Source organism: Orycteropus afer, unplaced genomic scaffold (genome assembly GCF_000298275.1).
Source record: "Orycteropus afer afer isolate SDZICR_OR568_19922 unplaced genomic scaffold, OryAfe1.0 scaffold00282, whole genome shotgun sequence".
Lineage (NCBI taxonomy): Eukaryota > Metazoa > Chordata > Mammalia > Tubulidentata > Orycteropodidae > Orycteropus > Orycteropus afer.
In genome coordinates this window covers 4,119,646-4,139,548 of record NW_006921869.1, presented here as the reverse complement: position 1 = coordinate 4,139,548, position 19,903 = coordinate 4,119,646, and the positions used below count along the sequence as shown (strand labels likewise).

The 19,903-nt window shown below is 37.7% G+C and overlaps 1 protein-coding gene across 1 annotated transcript in view; it reads left to right on the top strand.

The window, feature by feature from the left end:
- Positions 1-9,238, top strand: part of TXNRD3 (thioredoxin reductase 3) — a 148,704-nt gene extending 139,466 nt beyond the window's left edge. Inside the window, exons 13-15 of the mRNA XM_007950619.2 lie at positions 5,994-6,089; positions 8,785-8,919; positions 9,176-9,238. Of these exons, the coding sequence (XP_007948810.2) occupies positions 5,994-6,089; positions 8,785-8,919; positions 9,176-9,238 (294 nt within the window). The remainder of the gene's footprint in view (positions 1-5,993; positions 6,090-8,784; positions 8,920-9,175) is intronic.
- Positions 9,239-19,903: the final 10,665 nt, after the last annotated feature.

Genomic DNA, 19,903 nt, shown 5'->3' with positions numbered 1-19,903 from the left:
GGGAGTTCCAATGCTGCATCTTCCTCAGGGATGTGTTTTGGGTCTGTATCCTGGTCCCTGTTTCTTCTGCTTTATCTTGCTTCTTTGTGTGAACTGTGATGCTCCGTTGTTTCTGAGGCATTGTGACGTTTTTGTGTTTATATTTAATTGTTGATTGTATGTTGGAGTGACATGCCCATGATTTTCATTTTCTTTGTTTTGTTTGTATGTTATCTACATAAGCAGGGTACTTGTGCTGTGCTCCTGTATTCGTCAGTTGACAGCACTTATACATTCACTGGGAGCTCTGGTAGCATAGTGCCTAAGGCACTTGACTGCTAACCAGAAGGCTGGTGGTTCAAACCCACCAACCGCTCCTCAGAAGGAAGGTTGGGCAATCTACTTCCGTAGTGATAATGCCTCGGAAATCCAAGGAGGGGTCGTGATGAGTCAGGTCCGACTCGACAGCACATAACAACAACAACATACATTCACCACCTGTCTCCTTTCCTATTGTCCGCCTCTCGTATATCCCTGCCGACTTTGGTAAACAGAACCTATTCTTAGGTCCTTGGAATCCGAATGAGAATGCTGTTACTTTAAAATCGAAAATGGCTGCCACTTGTAAAGATTCAAAATGGCTGCACCCTAGGTCACTTTAAATATCCAAAATGGCCACCACTTGTAAACATTCAAAATGGCTGCTGTGTATAAACAATCAAAATGTCTGTGCCCTCTAGACAGCAGAAAGTCCACAGCTCAGGTTGTCTCCTTCCTTGCTGTTTCCCTTCATAGTCACAGGCCACCAGCAGTCATCCCTGACCAGCAACCAGGGCTGATCTTTAGCTCAATTCTCAGGCCCCAACACCATTTGGAAATATTCAGGTTGTTGATCCCATCAAAGTAGCTGACAGTCCACTGCTCCGACTGTCTCTGTACTCACTGTTTTTGTTCAGGTTTTTCTAGTAGTTGGTGCCTCCTCCACTTCTGTGTACTTCCTTTCAAAGCTCAGGGCTCCAGGATTATCTTCTGTATCTCTGTCAATTGGTTTCTGTTTTCTTTGTTGAGGAGGGTCTGTGTGACTAAGTCCCCCACTCCCCAAGATTTTTTCTTGATGGGAGACTTTTTATTACTGATTTGATCTCTTCCCTTGTTATGGGTCATTATTTGTCTTTTTATTATGGAGTCATACATACATGCCCTTTATCAGAGATAAGATTTGCAATAATTTTTTCCCATTCTGTGGGTTGTCTTTTCACTTTCTAGATGGTGTCCTTTGTAGCATAAAAGTTTAAGTTTTTTGTTTTTTGTTTTTTTAATAAAGTCAAGAAGTTATTTGTGCTTTTGGTGTCATATTAAAAAAAAACTATTGTTGAGTCAAAAGTCAAGGACTTATGCTTGTTTTTGTTTTCCAAGAGTTTTATAGTTTTAACTCTTACATTTAGGCCTTTAAATTTCAATTGATTTTTTGCAAATGATATGAATAGGGGTACATCTTCATTGTTTTACATGAGATTTCCAGCTGCCTTTGCTTTTGTCTAATAAAAGAAACACTGGTATTGATCTAGCTAAGAGTGTAACTTTATTAGGAAGATGGGTGAGTAGTGGGAAGAATGCTGAATATATGGTAGGGGCAAGGGAAGAAAGTGAGCTTAAACCTTTCTCTTCCATAGAGGCAAGTCAATAAATAAAACCCAGAATAGGAAAGCAAAACAAAACAAACAAACAAACAAAAAAACAAAAAAACATCAACAACCAAGTAGTAGCAATTGTTTTGTAAGACTTAAAAATTTTCACGTTATATTTTGAGATTTACAGAGCTCCAAAAAGGCCTTACTATGAGTTTTCTTGCTCTTGCCAGATAGGTCCCTTTCCATCTCTGTAAAAAAAAAAATGTGTGACAGTGCCTAACCTCATTTAACTTCACAAGGTGAAGGAGAGAGAATCAAAATCAACATTATCCCAAAGCTAATCCTAATGAGGTGGAAGTCAGGTTCTTTCCATCCTTTTTATCAATTGTGACACCAGCTGTCTCTTCTATGACACTCTCTAATTCTCTGCTGGGTTCTGTAATTCATTTCAGTGGCCACAAAGAACTCACAGATGATACTCAGTTGTGGGGTTTATAAGGGAAATGTAACAGGTTACAATTCAGGGTCAGGAACAATTCAGAATACAGTTCTTTGGTCAGGGCAGCTGCTTAGCCTCTGCCCTGATTGAGCAAGTGTTGTGAAGCTCTTTAGATCCTCCAATAAGTGTCTGGAGGTACCAATAAGCCTTCTGCCCTAAGGCATTTAGCTCTCTTACTTCCTGGGTCAGGACACTATTGTAGCAATCTTGCTCCCAGGACCAAGAAGCCTACTGTGCCATCTTGCATCACTCTCCTGATTCTGCTACGGCCATTTCTCTGCTGCTGGATTCCGCTGGGCTTGAACTTTTCACCATCTTTCCCTGTCTCCAGTGTTACAGTTCTCTTTGTCTCCTGGGCTTAGGTTTCTCAGTGCAGGGACCCCAATTCCAGAGGATGTGCTCTGCTCTTGGCTCTTCTTCTGATGGTAGTAAAGTCTCCTTTCTAGCCCCTGGGATAGCTCACTTTAAGTCTAGTGGATGGCAAAACTGACCAATCCCCTCATTAGGATTCCATATGCCTTATTTACATGATCCCACCCCCACAAGTGTTCCATGTACCTTATTTCCGTTGTTAGCAAGCTGTCTAATCTTTTTGATAGGCCACAACCTTGTTTTCATAGTCCTACCTCATCATTTTGTGGGTGTCACAATGACATAAATGGCCAGAAAGACCATATTAAGTAATTCACTGTACCACATTCCATAGCATGAAAGGCTCCCTACCCAGTCAGCTGGTCCAGCTGCACTCTACCTAGTCCTCAAACCTAACAGGTGTCATTTCCTACCAGTCCACAAAAGTATTCAAACTAGCAAATCATGTCCTCCTGTGGGAGTCAGGCTCACTCCACCTCTTGTTACTATAAAGCCTGCTTCCCACAGCCCCTGCTGGTTCACTCTGCTTCTGAGTGCAACTCCCATGTGGATCTGCATAGTGTTTGGTGTCTTCCTTTCTCTCACTGTGAGTATACATGATGAATGAACTGCTGTCAGTCTCATCTGTCCAGTGTCAGCTATCATGTGTTTGGTCTTCCCTATAACTCTAGGATGAGAATCTCTGCCTCACCTACAGGATGAATGGGAGGTGATCAGAATAGCAGTGCAATCATGTTATTTAGAAACATGAAGGTAAATACCAAAACAATTACCTAAAAGAAGTGAAAGTGATTTCCTCTGTGTAGACTGAAATGGAAGGGGTGGGGCAGGGTCAGAGATTGCTGGAGTTTTTTTTACTAACTTTTTGTAATTATTGTGCCTAATTTGGTAAAGAAGGTCAAGCAATAATAGGAAGATTCTAAATAAAGAGAGTAATGAATGAAGATCAATCCTGTTAGATAATAAAATTTATCATAAAACCCCATTGCTGTTGAGTTGTTTCTGACTCATCGTGACCCTATAGAATAAAGTAAAATTTCCCCATAGGGTTTCCAAGGCTATAATTTTTACAGAAGCTGACTGCCACATCTTTCTCCCATAGAGCAGCTGGTGAGTTCAAACCATAGACCTTTCAGTTAGCAGCTGAACACTTAACCACTGTGCTATCAGAGTTCCTGCAAAATTTACCACACAACCAGGTTTGCTAGTCCAATAGAGCCTGGTGGAACCGCTGAGACTGTGGCCCCTAGCTGCTCTTCAGGTCTGGAACTGAACCCACACCTGTGGTTTCCAGCCAAACAAAAGACAGGCATATGAGTTGAACATTTACCTGAGGTAGCTACACTCCTTGGAGAGAACAATCATGGGAGAAAGAAGGGCTGCTAATGCACAGGGAGACAGCTCAGGGGGCAGGAGTGCATGGAGGGATGGACACTGGGAAGAGGTAACTATGGGGAGGAAGTGGGAGGGGAGTTGTTACATTGTGGTAAATTGTGGTCAGTGTCATGAGACAAAGTGTATGTGAACTGCTGTATGGAAAGTGAATTTGCTCTGTAAATCTTTACCCAAATCACAATTAAAAAATAAATAAATAAATAAAATTCAACACAGAAAAAAAAAATTACCACACAGCTAGAGTGTGTTGTGTTTAAGTGTTTAACATGTGTTGTTGTGGTTGTGTGCCGTTGAGTGAAATCCAACTTGTAGAAACCTTATATAGGAGAGAGTAGAACTACTCCATAAGGTTTCCAAGACAGTAATCTTTATGGGAGCAGACCACCAGGTCTTTTCTCCCATGGAGCTGCTGGTGGGTGTGAACCACTGACTTTTGGTTAGGATCAGTGGAACAGGATATGAAATCCAGAAATTGATTTAAATCTTGTAAGAACTTAGTGTGTAATAAAGATGATAGTTCAAATTAGTGGAAAAGAAAAATTATTCATTGAAAGATGTTGGAGTAAGTGAGTAGCCAGCTATTCAGAAAGAAAGTTGGATACACACTTTCTACCCACTTTTGAACCAAGAGGATGAAAGATTTAAATGTAAAAAATAAAATCATAAAAGTACTGGTTGACAAAAACTACAGCAAAAACCAGGGACATAGTAAAAAGAAGGTGACAGGAAGTGTGAGTGCACCTTTCTTTATCTTTATAGCAGGAAATATTAGAACTGGTCAAAAATAGAAGCTTATAAAAATCCTACCCAAAACCTCAGGAAGTTTTCACAATCTCTTTTGTTAACTTTAGAGGTGTATTTTAGGAAATAATATATTGAAGTAAGGAAACATTTATCTTCTATTTCCAGTAGCCCTAGAAATTAAAAAGTGGGTATCATAATGTGTGGAAGATATTTATGGTGATTTTAACACTTTTATTTACTTTTTTTCTCATCTGTAAAATACAAGTTCATTCTAATGTTTTTGTTAACTGTATTCTGTCTTTTTAATACAAATTTTGTTTTTGCTATATATACACCAACAAATGCCACTTAACCAACATTTAAAATAGTTATATCTGGAAGGTGGAATTAAAAAAAAAAAACTGCAGTACATTATTTGTATAATAAACATGTATCATTTTAATAAAATGATTAAGACATTTAAAATATGAAATATTCAAGAGTAAAGAATCAATTTTTAAATTCTTCCATTGGGTTTACAGTTTACAATACATTTCTTAGGCAGTCAGGGCTTTCTCGCTATAATGTTTTTAGGAGGACCAACACTGATACGTAGTCATCGTGAGCAGGACTGAGGGACCCATTGTACTTTGTTTTGGTTACTTTGTAGATGGGCCCAAATTGAAAAGGCTTAGAGGAACATTAAGGACACTATCATGAGGTCGTGGGGGATAAAAAAATGAAGGACATGATCCTTGTTAACAAGTTACATAGGAAATGTTCTTAATATTTCTGGGTGTCTAGAAGTGTATTTTTTCTTCTGCTTCTCCTGGAGTTAATTTGAAGGTGAGCATTATGTGCAGGTTGTAAACTCATGGAAGGCAGGATCAAGCTACTTTCTCACTTTTTCAGCCCGTATAAAGCCTAGTGCATTGTCTTCGACTGTCTATGTTGTTGTTGTATTGTTGTTATGTGCCATCGAGTCGGACCTGATTCATAATGACCCCTCCTTGGGTTTCTGAGGCGATATCCCTACGGAAGTAGATTGCCCAACCTTCCTTCCGAGGAGTGGCTGATAGGTTTGAACAGCTAGCCTTCTGGTTAGCAGTCAAGTCCTTAGGCACTATGCTACCTGAGCTCCTTCAATTGTCTATAGATGTTTGAAAATTGAATTGATTTAATATGGGAATTTTTTTTGAGCTGACAGCAGAGCAAAACAAAGGTCAACACACTGTACGGCTGCCCTGATGAGCCCACCAGATAGAGTTTGGATCATAAAACTTTAAATTTGCAAAAATAGAGACCATTGTCTTTATATAATTAAAGAACATATCGAAGAGTGGTTTAAATATGCATTAATATTGTCATTTTTTTTCTCTATTCTTGTCTTCCAGGTATATCACACTTTGTTTTGGCCTCTTGAGTGGACAGTAGCTGGCAGAGACAATAATACTTGTTATGCAAAGATAATATGCAATAGACTTGACAATGTATGTGATATGATGGAAAGCTGTAATTTTTTAAAATGTAATTTTGACTCCTAATATTTGGATTTTTATAATTCCTTTAAAGTTAGCTTTTCATTTTTGTTGTTGTTGGTATGTGCTGTCAAGTCATCTCCAACTCATAGCTATCTTATGTACAACAGAATGAATCACTGCCCAGTCCTGTGCCAGCCTCATAATCCCTATTTTACCTGAGCCCATTGCTGTGTTAATCCATCTTGTTGAGGGCCTTCCCCTTTTTCATTGACCCTCCACTTTACCAAGCATGAGCAAGGCAGAAATTATTCAAATTGTTACCCAATTAATGTATTTATGGAGGTTGAACAAGTGACAGATTGAATGGAGCTTTAGTAATCCTCTATCAAAATATATAATTGAAAATTTTCTGTTTTCATAGGTCTCTAACTAGGCAATTTAGAATTTGATAATGTGAAAATTTTGGTCATCAAATAATAAAATGTAAGAGCCCATGTTTTTCTGCATTTTGTAAGCTGACTGTGTTGTCAGAATGCCTTTAGAAAGAGAAGCTTACAAAAAGCTACAACTCTAATTAGTTAATTAATTCCTAATTAAGCTTTTCAATAAAGGAGAAGGAATGGGATGGATAATCCATAATAGTAAGTTTTTACCTTCTTCATAGTCAGGTGGATAACAAAATTGTAACCAACTCCCTTACCATAATCTAAAGTACAATTTATATGTGACTTTCTTTTTCTTTTAACATATACAGAATACTGAATGTAGAATGCAGTGTTAAGAATTGGTTCTTCCCCTTTTAAGAGTTCATAATCTATTTGGGGAGATAAGACATAAAAATAGATAAATATGAACATCAACAGTGGACATTTATATAAAGTTTAAAAAATAACATCATTATCTCATTTAATTCTCATATGGACTCTGTATTCATCTTATTCTCAGTATGACAGAAAATGGGAGGAGGGGGGTCACAGATGATAGCTAATTAATTAGCATGTGTTCCATTGCCTGAGTGATGAAGACCCTGAGCAGGGCAGTGATAAGGGACCTTCATCCTGGTGGCCCAAATGCTACAGAGTAGGGCCAGATTGACAGCTGTGCTCCTGATGGCTGGCTGTCATTGTGTTTGACTACATTCTGATTATTTGGAACCAAGTAATCTGAGTTTAATGTGGTGATTATGGGCAGCCTTTCCGAAAGGAAATGGATTTCTCCTGATTTTCCCTTCCTTCCTTCCCAAGTGTGAGGGCCTGGGGTTTGATTGGTAGAACCACTGCTGAAATTAACATTTGCAACCTTCCATATTATTTCTGATTTAACAAAGGTGTTGACTGGGGCTATCTAGACCTAAGACAGAATTCCAAGGTTTATTTAACCGCCTTTGAATGCCTTCTACTTCTGTCCCTTGACTCTCCCTCCACTTACCCTCAACTCCCACCCAAGTCTCCCAGTTTGTCCTCATGGTTGCCCTTTGTCCACCGGTAAAGCTTGTCCCTTTCCTTTGAGCTCTGGTGGTATAGTGCCTAAGGCATTTGACTGCTTAGGTATTACCCTAGCATATATAAAATGAAATACTATTTTATTATAGCTGTATGGTGAAAACTGTAAGTGATGTTTTCTTTCTCTAGCTCTACCTTTGTTTATTTATGTTTTGTTTTCCAAACCTATTTATTGCTGTAATGATATGATTGATGCATATGTCATAACTCATAAGCTGAAAATTCCCTCATTTCACATTTCAGTGTTCAAGCATACTACTTCATTTCCTAGACAAATGTTAATCCATAAGTACTCTTTGTGTTTGGACAGTATGTTTTAAGATTCAAGATCATATAAACCTTCTAGAATGTGAATCGGTGAAGTTTTTGGTGTCCTTTTCTGTTCTTTGTCTCCATCTGTTGTACATTTTTACTATTAAAAATTAAAAGAAGGTGTGATGAAAAACAATTGACAAATGAACAGCCTAAGTTGAAATCTTTCCTTAGAAAACTCACTGTCATCGAGGCGATTCAGAGTCATAGCGACCCTTCCTTGGGTTTCCGAAGTAGCTTGCCCAGTCTTCCTTCTGAGGAGTGGCTGGTGGGTGTGAACCCTTGGCCTTCTGGTTAGCAGTCAAATGCCCTAGACACTATGTCACCAGAACTCCCTACCTTGCGAAATGATGGCAAATCAAACTGCCTGTCTTTGTAGGTCTGCTCCTTCTGTGGAGACACAGCTGCTCTGATATACCTCTGCATTCCCCACCTGCAGGCCTGGGTCCAAGCTCAGTACAGACCACTCCTGTTAGAAACAAGGCCTCTGGCTTCCCTAGCCAGCAAGCTCATTTCCAGTAAAATCTGCTGTTTTAAATTTATTCTAGTATTGGACTTAATTTAGATTTGTTATGTTGTTGTTTAGCACTGCTTCAGCATAATTTAGAAATATATATCATATTAATGAACTCCTTCATACAGTTGGTAAATTGCTTGTTCTAGTAAATTTGAGTGCAAATTAACTCTGGATGTGCATTTACTGGCTCATTTAACAGATTCTTACAGTGGCTTATGGTAATGATGTCTGCTCAATTCAGCACTAGAGCTCTTTTTTTTTGTAGTAGATGCTGTAAAAGATGCTGTAAATTTTAATTGTGAACTCACAGTGAGTAATTCTTATTCAAATTATTGACCTATTGGGATTCTCTTTGTTTGTTCCTATATTAAAGGATCGAGTAATAGGACTTCATATTCTTGGACCAAATGCTGGTGAAGTTACCCAAGGATTTGCAGCTGCAATGAAATGTGGTCTCACAAAACAGCTACTCGATGGCACCATTGGAATTCACCCCACTTGTGGGGAGGTATGGAAACAGGAATTTTATTGTTAGTGTTTAAAAATAGTTTAAAAAACTATTATAAAGCACATTGCCAGTAATTGTATTAGTAATTGCTTTGTTACATACATGCATATATATATATATATATATATATATATATATATATATATATATATAATCTTTTTTTTTTTAAAAGAATAATGTAATATTCAGAATGTTTTTCTTTAAGCAATACTAATGTCTAAATACATGTTTGTTTTGTTTTCTTCCTTTTGAACAGATATTCACAACTTTGGAAATCACAAAGTCATCGGGACTAGATATCACTCAGAAAGGCTGCTGAGGTTAGATCCTGCTGCTTTTTCATTTTCCTTGTCATATTCGTGTTTCCTCCAGAAACCGAAGACCACTCTCAGAAAATAAATCTGTGGTCCTAACCCCTGCCATGTTGTGGAAGGGCTGAGAGTGTAGACAAGGAAGAAAGGAGAGTAGCAGGACATCTTCTTCAGTACCTTTGACTTAACTTGGAGAAGCAGCTTCACTGCTTTCATGATGTCTTAGCTTGGAACCCCATTGAGAGGGAAGCTAAGACCGACTCTCTTACAAGTCAGAATACTCTTTTTTTTTTTTTTTAATTTAGGAATTGAGTTTCCTTTTTTACTACATGATTAATCGAAGCTAACTTTTCTGGTTGCTAGTGTTTTTTATCTCTTTGCTTTGCTGTTTCTGTGAAAATATTTTTTGTTATAAAACTGACTGTAAAGTCTCATTCTTCCAGTGATTAGGCTAGAATTCACATGTGGTCTCTGACAAGTGTGGCTGTCATCTGTTGAAATGCACTGGATTAGCTGACTGCAGAGGTTTGGGTGGCACTGGTAGAAAGTTACATACGTTGTAAAGAGTTTAGTTAACACTTTTCTCCCTTAAGTACATTTTAACTCACTGTCAAAAGTCTGACTGATGCTTTCCCCTTTTATGCATTTCCTGATGGTAACAACCTTGAAGTCATTCTTCTCTTATTAGTATCTCTAGACTGAGCAAAATGTCTCATGTAGGAGAAAAGTGCTTGAATTTCTTTTTCATGTTGATCTTAAGAGTAATTAATATTTAAAAGTTTGTAATACTATGTTATATGAGAATGTAATTTAAAACGTTAAAATTATTAAATTTAATAAGTTATTAAATTCAATCTATTAATGACAGTCAAATTCAGTAAATGAACAGATGATATGTGGTTTTTTTGAATTTACAAACATCTCAGTCTCTAAAAGGCCCTAGGAGAGGTAGGCCTATTCATGGTCCTTTTGGAAGACCTCTTGTCTTCTGGTGCCTACTCAGGGCCCTGAGGCAACCTTTTGTTTTTGTGAGTAATGTCCTATCATTTAGTCCAGTTCTATAGGGTTAGGTAGTTTTATGGTCAAAATTGCTAGACATAAATTTTAAAAGAAAAAGTTTAAACCCATGAACAATTAGTGAACCACCTCATCTGTAACAATTATTGTACCATTTGTAAACAGGTATTTTTCTGCTCTCCCTGCCTGGGGTAGGATGAGGATGGCAACCTAAAGATAATGAATACAAAGTTGCTTTCTTTTTTTATTGGAGAGAGAAAACTACAAGAGTTACTGTCTAAAAAGTAAGACATGGTGTAGTGATTGCTATAAGTGAGGTAGAAACAGTACAATGGGAAACATGAAGATGTTATTAATTTCCATTGGATATGGGGGCGGGATGGGGTAATTGATTTAATGAAAGCAGCTATATTTGAGCTAGGTTATAAGGGATGGATGGGATTTAAAAATAGAAGCAATATGGAGAGGGTCTGAATGAAACTCTCAAGTGATTCAATTAAAATATCAGATTCAAATCTTTTAAAACTTGTTTATTCTTCAACGTATTGCTGAGTCTCTGTCCCCCCCACCCTATCCCCAGCACACACACAACCAAGATTTTCCAGAACCATAAAATGATGTGAAATCAGGAATCCTGGAAGCGTTGAGCTTTTGCTTCGCCCTGGACATGGAAGAAAAATGTTAACACCCAGACCTACCCAAGTTGATGTATCTAATAGGAAACCTCCATGTAAAGCGGTGACCCCAGTACACTATACCCTCAGTGGAAGGGCAAATAAAAAACAAACTTCCTCACAGAAAGGGGCAGCAAAGGAACTTGCCTGTCTTCTCACTGGCATGGTAGAAAGAAATAATACACCCAAAGAATTTGTAACTGCTATCCAGGTTACAGGAGCCCTAGTGGCACAGTGGTTAAGTGCTCAGTTGCTAACCAAAAGGTTGATGGTTTGAACCCGCCAGCCACTCTGAGAGAAAGATGTAGCAGTCTGCTTCCAAAAGATAATATTCATTGGAAACCCTATGGGGTAGTTCTACTCTGGCCAGTGGGATTGTTATGAGTCAAAATCAACTTGATGGGTTTAGGTTTTTTTTTTTTTTTTAATCCAGGTTACACAATTGAAAGACTAATTATCCTCCCTTTGCATGGAAGGGAGAAGGCTTAGGTGTAAAGCTATCTGTAACTTTCTACATCTATAATCGGCTGCTGCTTATTTATTTATTGATTTTCTCCTTCCTCTCCATTTCATTCTCCCCTTCCTCTTTTCTCTCCTGGGGTAACTACAGACCCATTTTAATGGTGAGAGATTCACTTTACCTAGAAGATAAAACTTGTATACATCTAATAATATTCAGGTACATACAGATCTATAAGAAAAAATTGACATCCTCCATTATAGTGGAGATTTTTACTATACCTCAGTATTTTATCAGATCAAACAGACCCCCTTCCCCAAAAAAAACCGGTGAAGATACAGATTCGAATAACAAAGTTAACAAGCTTGATTCAATTAACTTATTTTATATACTCAACTTGAAAACATACTTGTTTCAAGTACACACAGAATATTTATGAAATTTGCTGTGTGTTAAGCCATAATGACTAGGCTCAACAAATTTCAAAAGATTGGTGTCATAAAGGGGTATAGAAAAAGCATTTCAGCTGTGGGACCAACACTAGGCACTTAAAGACCTTAAAACTGATAGAGTAGAAGCAAAGTGGGGTATGAGGGTAGAATAAGGTGAGTGAGGGCTTAGTGGGAATAAAGCTGGAAAGGTTGGTTAGAGTCAGTTCACAAGAAGCAGGGAACTATGGAACAATCCTAGGCTTTGAAGAATGATAAGACTTAGGAAAACCCAGACCCATATCTTCCTTGATGTGTGACGAAATGAATTACTTAACCTTTCCTGTTCATTTAGTAAATGTGTACAGTATTGCCTGTAGATCAGACTTCAAAGAATTGAATAATGTCTATTATATTGCCAACATATAATAGCACATTGATGTGGAGTCTCTTGGCTTCCATGAGGATGATTAGGGGCCCTATTAAGAAAAGCTCTTATAGACACACAACAATATAGTCAATAGAAAAGCAGACAGGATTGTTGTCAAATCAGGGCTTTGGCAGACTTTCCCTGTGTTAGGCAACCTGTAAATTGACCCCATATTTGGTTGCCTAACTACTGGTTTTTACATCTACCTTGTATCAAAGCCGATTTGTGTGACCAGTAGCATACAAAGAAGCAATGGTATATGATTGTCAAGAGTAGCTTATAAAAGGCCTGCAGCTTAAGTTTTGGCCACTCTCTCCTACATTCTGTCACTTGGATTACTTGCTCTGGAAGAAGACAGCTGCCATGTTGTGAGGACACTTTGGCAGCCCATGGAGAGGCCCATGTGGTAAGGAACTGGAGTCTCCAGCAAGAAAGCCCTCAGGCAGCAAGATACTGAGGTCTGCCAACAACTAATACAAGTGAACTTGGAAATGGATACTCCCCTCAGTCAATCCTTCAGATGAAGCTGCATCTCCAGCCAATAGCTTGCTTTCAACCTCTTGAGAGAAGTTAGTCCAGAACCACTCAGACCACTTGGAAACTACAAGATAATAAATGTTTGTTGGTTTAAGCTGCTAAGTTTTAGAGTAACTTGTTAAACAGCAATGGATAACTAATACATTTACCAAGAGAAATTAAAGTTCATATAAATCTGAAGATAACTGAAGTGTCCTGGCACTGTGTGTCTTTATTCTTAGGACAGACAGACCTCAGGTAGATTTGGGAGTTCAGTAAACAGGAATTGGAGCTCAGACTTAAGGCTGAACTTACCTCATCATTGCTGATAAGGAAACCCTAAATAGGAAAGTTCAAAGGACCTCACTTGAGTATGCTCTAAGTAAGTGATCCTGGGCTGTGACTGTGAGGGCTTCCTGCTAAATTTCCTTGGAGCACCTATGACTATCAAAGCTTACAGAAAAGATTACTAGGGAAATTTGTTCATCATAAGAAGCTGAGTTTATTAAACTTAGTAATGAGGAGCATTAATTTGAGTCTCAGTAGCACCTCAAAAGGTACTAGTGAAGGTGACTTACAAGGATTTGGAGATTGGAGTTACTCATAGGGTAGTTAAAGGGCAGAAGTTCGTGAGTTAGGGGGCAGTGGTTGATAAGAATTTGTTAAGTAGTCTAGTTGCTGGAACAATCTCATCTCTCTTTAGAATTTAGAATATATGAGACCATATTGAGCTCTTCTTATGTAGTCTTATAACATTTGGATGGCATGATCTGACACTGAAACAGTTTGAGCTTAGATAATTTGCTGTATGCCATTGTTTAGGACACTTTATATGTTTTTGAGTTACAGTAGTTTTTTGAGTTGTGGTTTGTTTTATTTCCTAATGAAGAATCATCTAATGCTTTGAAGCAGTGAAATGACAAAGGGGATCAGTTAGGACTGTATTGCAAGAGATCATCAAATATTTATTGAGACTTCTACTTCCAGCCATGCAAGGATTTAACTTTTTCTCCATAAATAAACTAGAGAAAATATGAAACAATTGTGCTGAGACATAGAACAACATAAAGCACTGTGGTCCCTGAGGAAACAAGGTGAGTCCTACAGTTGGCCCAACTTTCTTCATGGAAGTAGTTTTTGAATTCTGGACATATAGTGAGAGAACCCAGACAGAACCTGGTGACCTTGCTGGTTGAGATGGATACTGGAGTTTAGAGAGGTTGAGGCAGGTGGAAATTATGGAAGAGATGCAGATGGTAGCTCTGCAGAAAAAGAGCTCCGGAAATCTGCAAAAGGATCTCTTGAGTCTTTGCTGGGTATTAAGCCACACATCATTAGAGTGACATTTTTAGAACACCTGGTAATAAACAGGGAGTTGTAAGTTGAAAATCACAGAAAGTAAGGAAAATTTTGAGCTCTGACCAGCAGTGTCAATCCTCAGTGATCTCCCCAGGTATGTAGTGGAGATCCCATAAATAGGCCTTCATGGGGTAAAGCTGATCCAAAAGTAACTGCCTGCAAAACAAAGCATAACACTCTTTAAGAAAAGACAAAACAATAATAACCACAAGGTCCAACAGCCAACCAAAAATTGCTAGGCATGTTCTGTAGCAGGAAAATGTGACACATTATCAGAAAAAAAAAATCAGTGAATAGAAACAAGTGGTGATTGAGCCAACATAGAAGGAGGTGAAAACTGTTAAAATGATGTATATACAAGTATTTAAAGGGAAATGAACATAAAGAAAAGGAAGATTTAAAAAAGATTTAAAAGAATCAAATAGAACTTACAGAGAAGTAAAATACAATGACTGTTTTTAGGAGTGTCTTAATTCTCTAGTGCTACTATAACAGAAATACCACCAGTGGAAGGCTTACCAAACAGGAATTTATTCTCTTAAGTTTAGGAGACTAGAAGTCCAAATTCAGAGTGCCAGCTTTAGGGGCTGGATGAAGGCCCCCCCGCCTCCTTGGGCTTCAGCTCTGCCTCTTATTCCAAGCCCACTGAAGCTAGAGGTGTCTCCTAACTCAGACAGCTGTTGGCTGCTGGAGCTGATGAACCCCAGGTTGGCAGGTAAAATGTCACAGTCCCAAGATTAGCTGGCAACATGACAGGCCACTAGTTGAATTCCAGGGACAGTCCCAAGGTTGGCAGGCAACACAGCAGGCCACTGGTGACTCGGGCAAATGCCGGATCCAGATGTGCCAAAAAAAAAAAAAAAAACAACTAGAAACCTTTCCCAGAGCTTCTCCTTATATACTGGAAGCAGGCCACACCCCAAAGGGAGCTCCATTTCCACTGATTAATGTCTCATAACAGATTGCACCATGGAGGTGATAACAATCTCATCATGGGGAGTTACTACGTCCAGGTGCCAAACCGCTCCAAACCATGGCCCAGCCAAGTTGACATACAACCTTAACTACCACCAGGTGGGGTTGGAGGATCCCCATAACCATGAACTAATTTGGTGATTTGCTGGAAAGACTCATATGACTCAATGCAGGGTGACATTTATTGCTAGGATATATCACAGCAAAGTGTAAAGAGCAGGAATAGCAAAAAAACAAGAACTGCGTGGGTAAAAGTTAGGTCACATACAGGTTTCCAAGTCCTCTATCTCTGCAAGGGTCATATGAATGCTTTTCTAACTGTGAACTACATATGATGTATCTCCAACCAGGGAAGCCCCCTCAGAGTCTTAGAGTTCAGAGTTCTTAAAGGAGACTCTTCACAGCTACATTAACAACCATGCAGACACCAAGTGCAAATCATGAATTTTAATGTTTAAATAGTGACAGCTTGGTTCATTTTGACCCACTGCTTCAGGTGTATATAACATTAACTAGCAATTCTGTGGGAGCTCTGGTAGCGTAGTGCCTAATGCACTTGACTGCTGGCCAGCACGCTGGCAGTTCAAACCCACCAGCTACTCCTCGGAAGGAAGGTTGGGCAATCTACTTCTGTAGTGATACTGCCTCAGAAACCCAAGGAGGGGTCACTTTGAGTCGGGTTCGATTTGACAGCACATAACAACACAACAACAACAGCAATTCTGTGAATATTTACTTCTCAGAGCTTGACAAATGATCATTGCCATGGCTACAAAAGTAAACAAGAACTGTGTAAAAACAGACCTACTGCATTAACTATTTACTTGCAAGACCTGAAAAGAGTATTTCATTAGATAGGATTGATGGGAGATGAGACACTGTAGAGGAAAAGATTAACTAATTTAAAACATTGCAAAAGAAACTAACCAGTGTGAAGCACAGAGAAAAAAAGAGACTGGATAATAATAGAACACAGATTCAGTGAAATCTGGTACAATATGAAATGCTTTAACATAAATTCATTGGAGTCCCAGAAAAGGGAGAGGGACAGAACAGAATTTGTATAAATAATGGCAAAGAATGTTACAAATTTGATGAAAAGTATAAAGCCACAGATCAAGAAGGTCAGTGTACCCCCAGAGTAAATACAAAGAAAACCACATCAAGATACATCATAATCAAATTGCTGAAACCTAGTGATAAAGAGGAAAAAGCAGCCAAAGAAGAAGACACATTGCAGAGGGAAAAAGTTAAGAATGTCAGCATTCAGAAAATACAAGCCAAAAGACAATGGAATGACATCAACTTTAAATTGGTGAAAACTACAGTATGTAACCTACAATTCTATTCCTATTGAAAATTTCCTTCCAAAATGAAGGCAAAATATTTTTTCAGACAAAGAGGATTCATTGCCTCTAGACCTGTATTTTTAAAGTATATTAAATGAAGTTCTGTGGGCAAAGACAAAAGAATAACAAATGAAAAGTTGGATGTATGTAAAGGAGTGAAGAATACAGGAAATGGTAAATAAGGGCATAAATCTAAAAAACTTTCTCTTTTTGGAATTTCTTCAAATGAAAATTGATTAAGAAAAAATAGTGTAGGACTATAAATAATGTACAATAATAAAAAGGATAGGAAGGTGGAAATAGAAATGTAGAATGTAAGATTTTAAAGTAATATGTGAAATGGTACAATTTTATTTGGAAATAGACTGCAGTAAAGTTAGAGGTATATATTGTAAACTCTGGGAAAGCTACTAAATCTATAAAGATGTGTAAATAATAAATAGTGGAGATAAAATCCTAAAACAGTAATCCAAAAGAAAGCAAAAAAGAAAAAGGAAAAGAACAAATGAGACAAACAGAAAACAAAAGATGATCAGTTTACCCAACATTATATGTAAACAATTTAAATACCAATTGAAAGAGATTTTCAGATTGGATTTTTAAAAAATACAGACTGAAGTATATTCTGCCTACATGAAAAACACATCAAATATTAAAAAATACTGAAAGATTAAAACATATATTTATACCGTTAAGCATAAAAAGGCCATGGTGCCAATTTTAATACAGCAAAGTAGACTTTAGAACAAGAAATATTACTAGGAGTGAAAAGTAATATGGAGGAAAATCTGACAAAATCCAAAGAAGTAAACCCATTCATATATCAGAAACTGATAGGATGAGTATGGTGCAATGGTTAAATGTTTGGCTGCTAACTGAAAGGTTGATGATTCAAACCCATCCAGAGACCCTAAGGAGAAAGACCTGATAATCTGCTCCCATAAAAATTGTTGTTGTTGTTGTTATGTGCCGTCAAGTCAGACCCGACTCATAGCGACCCCTTCTTGGGTTTCCAAGGCAGTATCACTACGGAAGTAGATTGCCCCATCTTCCTTCCGAGGAGTGGCTGGTGGGTTTGAACCACCAGCCTTCTGGTTAGCAGTCAAGTGCCTTAGCCACTATGCTACCAGAGCTCCCCCCATAAAAATTACAGCCTAGGAAACCTTATGGAGCAGTTGTCCTTTGTCATACAGAGTTGCAATGAGTTGGAATTGAATTGATGGCACTCAGCAGCAGAGAAGATTTGAACAACACCAACAGTTGACTGGATCTGATGGCCATTTATAGAGCACTCCACCCAATGACAGCAAAATATACATCTTTCGTTTGTACATGGAATATTCAACTAGATAGAACAAATACTGATCATAGAACAAGTCTTAAAAGGATTTAAGTCATTGGGAACATATTTGATTAGTACATCAGAATTAACCTAGAAATCAATAATAGCAAGACATCTGGAAAATCATTAAGTATTTTAAAGTTAAACAACCACTTTCAAAATAATCCATGGGTTAAAGAAGAAATTACAAGGGAAATTAGAAAATATGTTGAACTTAATGAAAATTAATTTAATGAAGCATATTAAAATTTTGGGGAGGTAGCTAAAGCAGTGCTTAAAGATGTGTAGTTCCAAATGATTATAGTAAAAAAAAAGAAGAAAGGTGAAGAATCAATCATTAAAAGAAAAAGTACTGCTACAGGCAATGTAGTATGAATGTTGGAAACATTATGCTAATTAAACGAAGCCAGTCGCAAAGACCACATATTATATCATTCTCTCCATATGAAATCTCTGGAATAGGGAGATCTATAGATATAGAGAGTGGATTAGAGTTGTTTAGGGTTTGGAGGAGAAAAGGGGGAGATGAAGGGGAAATAGATAAAAGGTATGGTGTTTCTTTTTGGGAAGATGAAAATGTTCTAAAATTGTCTGTGGTGGTAGTTCCATTGAGTTGAATGCTTTAAATGGGTGACTTGTATGATTGATAAATTTTATCAATAAAGCTTAAAAGTTCTTTGTATGATCTTCCAACTTATGAGTGTAGAGAAAGATAATAAAATTAAACCTGAAATAGAAGAAAATTGGAATATATAACTAAAATAATTTAAATAATAAATCATATATATTCCCTTTTAGGTAAAAAAAAAAATAGAATTAATGAAATAAAAAGTTGAATCTTTGATTTAGTGATAAACCTCCAGCTAGACTTAAAAGAAAAAGAGAAGACACAGATTACCAGTTTCAGGAATGACAAAGATGAAGCCCAATGTCAATAGGGAAGACACAACAAGTGCATTAGAGGGATTTTGAAGCTTTTGTTACCTACAGATATTGGTAAACATTAAACAAAGCTGAACTAGCAAGACCAATTTATCCTCACATTGAAGACCTGTTTATATCTCAGTCCTATTTCCCAATACAACTTGTCTGACTTTCAACAAAAAATGACAAGGCATGCCAAAGACAAGAAAAAATTTAGTGTGACAAGATAAAGCAAGCATCAGAACTAGATAAGATATGACACAAATGTTGGAATTATCAGGGAATTAAAAGTAAGTATGTTATGTGAGAATAGAAGGGCTGTGTATGCACAGGGAGACAGCTCAGGGGGCAGGAGTACATGAAGGGAAGGACACAGGGAAGAGTAACTATGGGGAGGAAGTGGCATTGGGGTAAATTGTAGTCAATGTCATGAGAGAAAGTATATGTGAGCTGCTGTATGGAAAGTGAATTTGCTCTTTAAACTTTCACCCAAATCACAATTTTAAAAAAAAGAAGAAGAAGAATGAAACATCGTTTTTGAACATTGTAACTACTGTATAACAACTTTAAAACATTTTAAGATAATAAAAAGTCAGTTTATTCTGGAAATAAAAAGTATGTTAAATACTGTTGTGGGATAAGTAAGCAACATGCAAAATCAGATGGGATATGTAAGCAAAGAGATAAAAACTCTTAAGAAAGAATAAATTTGTGAAATAAGTCACTGTAACCAAAATGAAAAATACTAAAGAAAATCGAAGATAGATGGAAACAATTAGTCCAAAGGACTCTTTTAACCAGAGACAAGAACTAGGTAGTGCCTGGCTACCACTGCTGACTGTTCTGAAAGGGATCACAATAGAAAGTCCTGGATTGAGTGGGTGAGAAATCTAGAAGAAAATGGGTGAGAAATCTAGAAGAAAACTCAAAATCATGGGGAAAAAAAAAAAAGACCAGGCTGGCTTGTCTGATTGTTGTTGTTGTAGATATGTACCATTGAGTCATTTCTGACTCATAGCGACCTTACGTAAAACAGAATGACACACTGCCTGGTCCTGTGCCAACCTCATGATCCCTTCTATACTTGAGCCCATCACAGCAGCCACTGTGTCAGTCCATCTTGTTGAGGGCCTTCCGCTTTTACATTGACCCTCCACTTTACCAAGCATGACATCGTTCTCCAGAGAATGGTCCTTTCT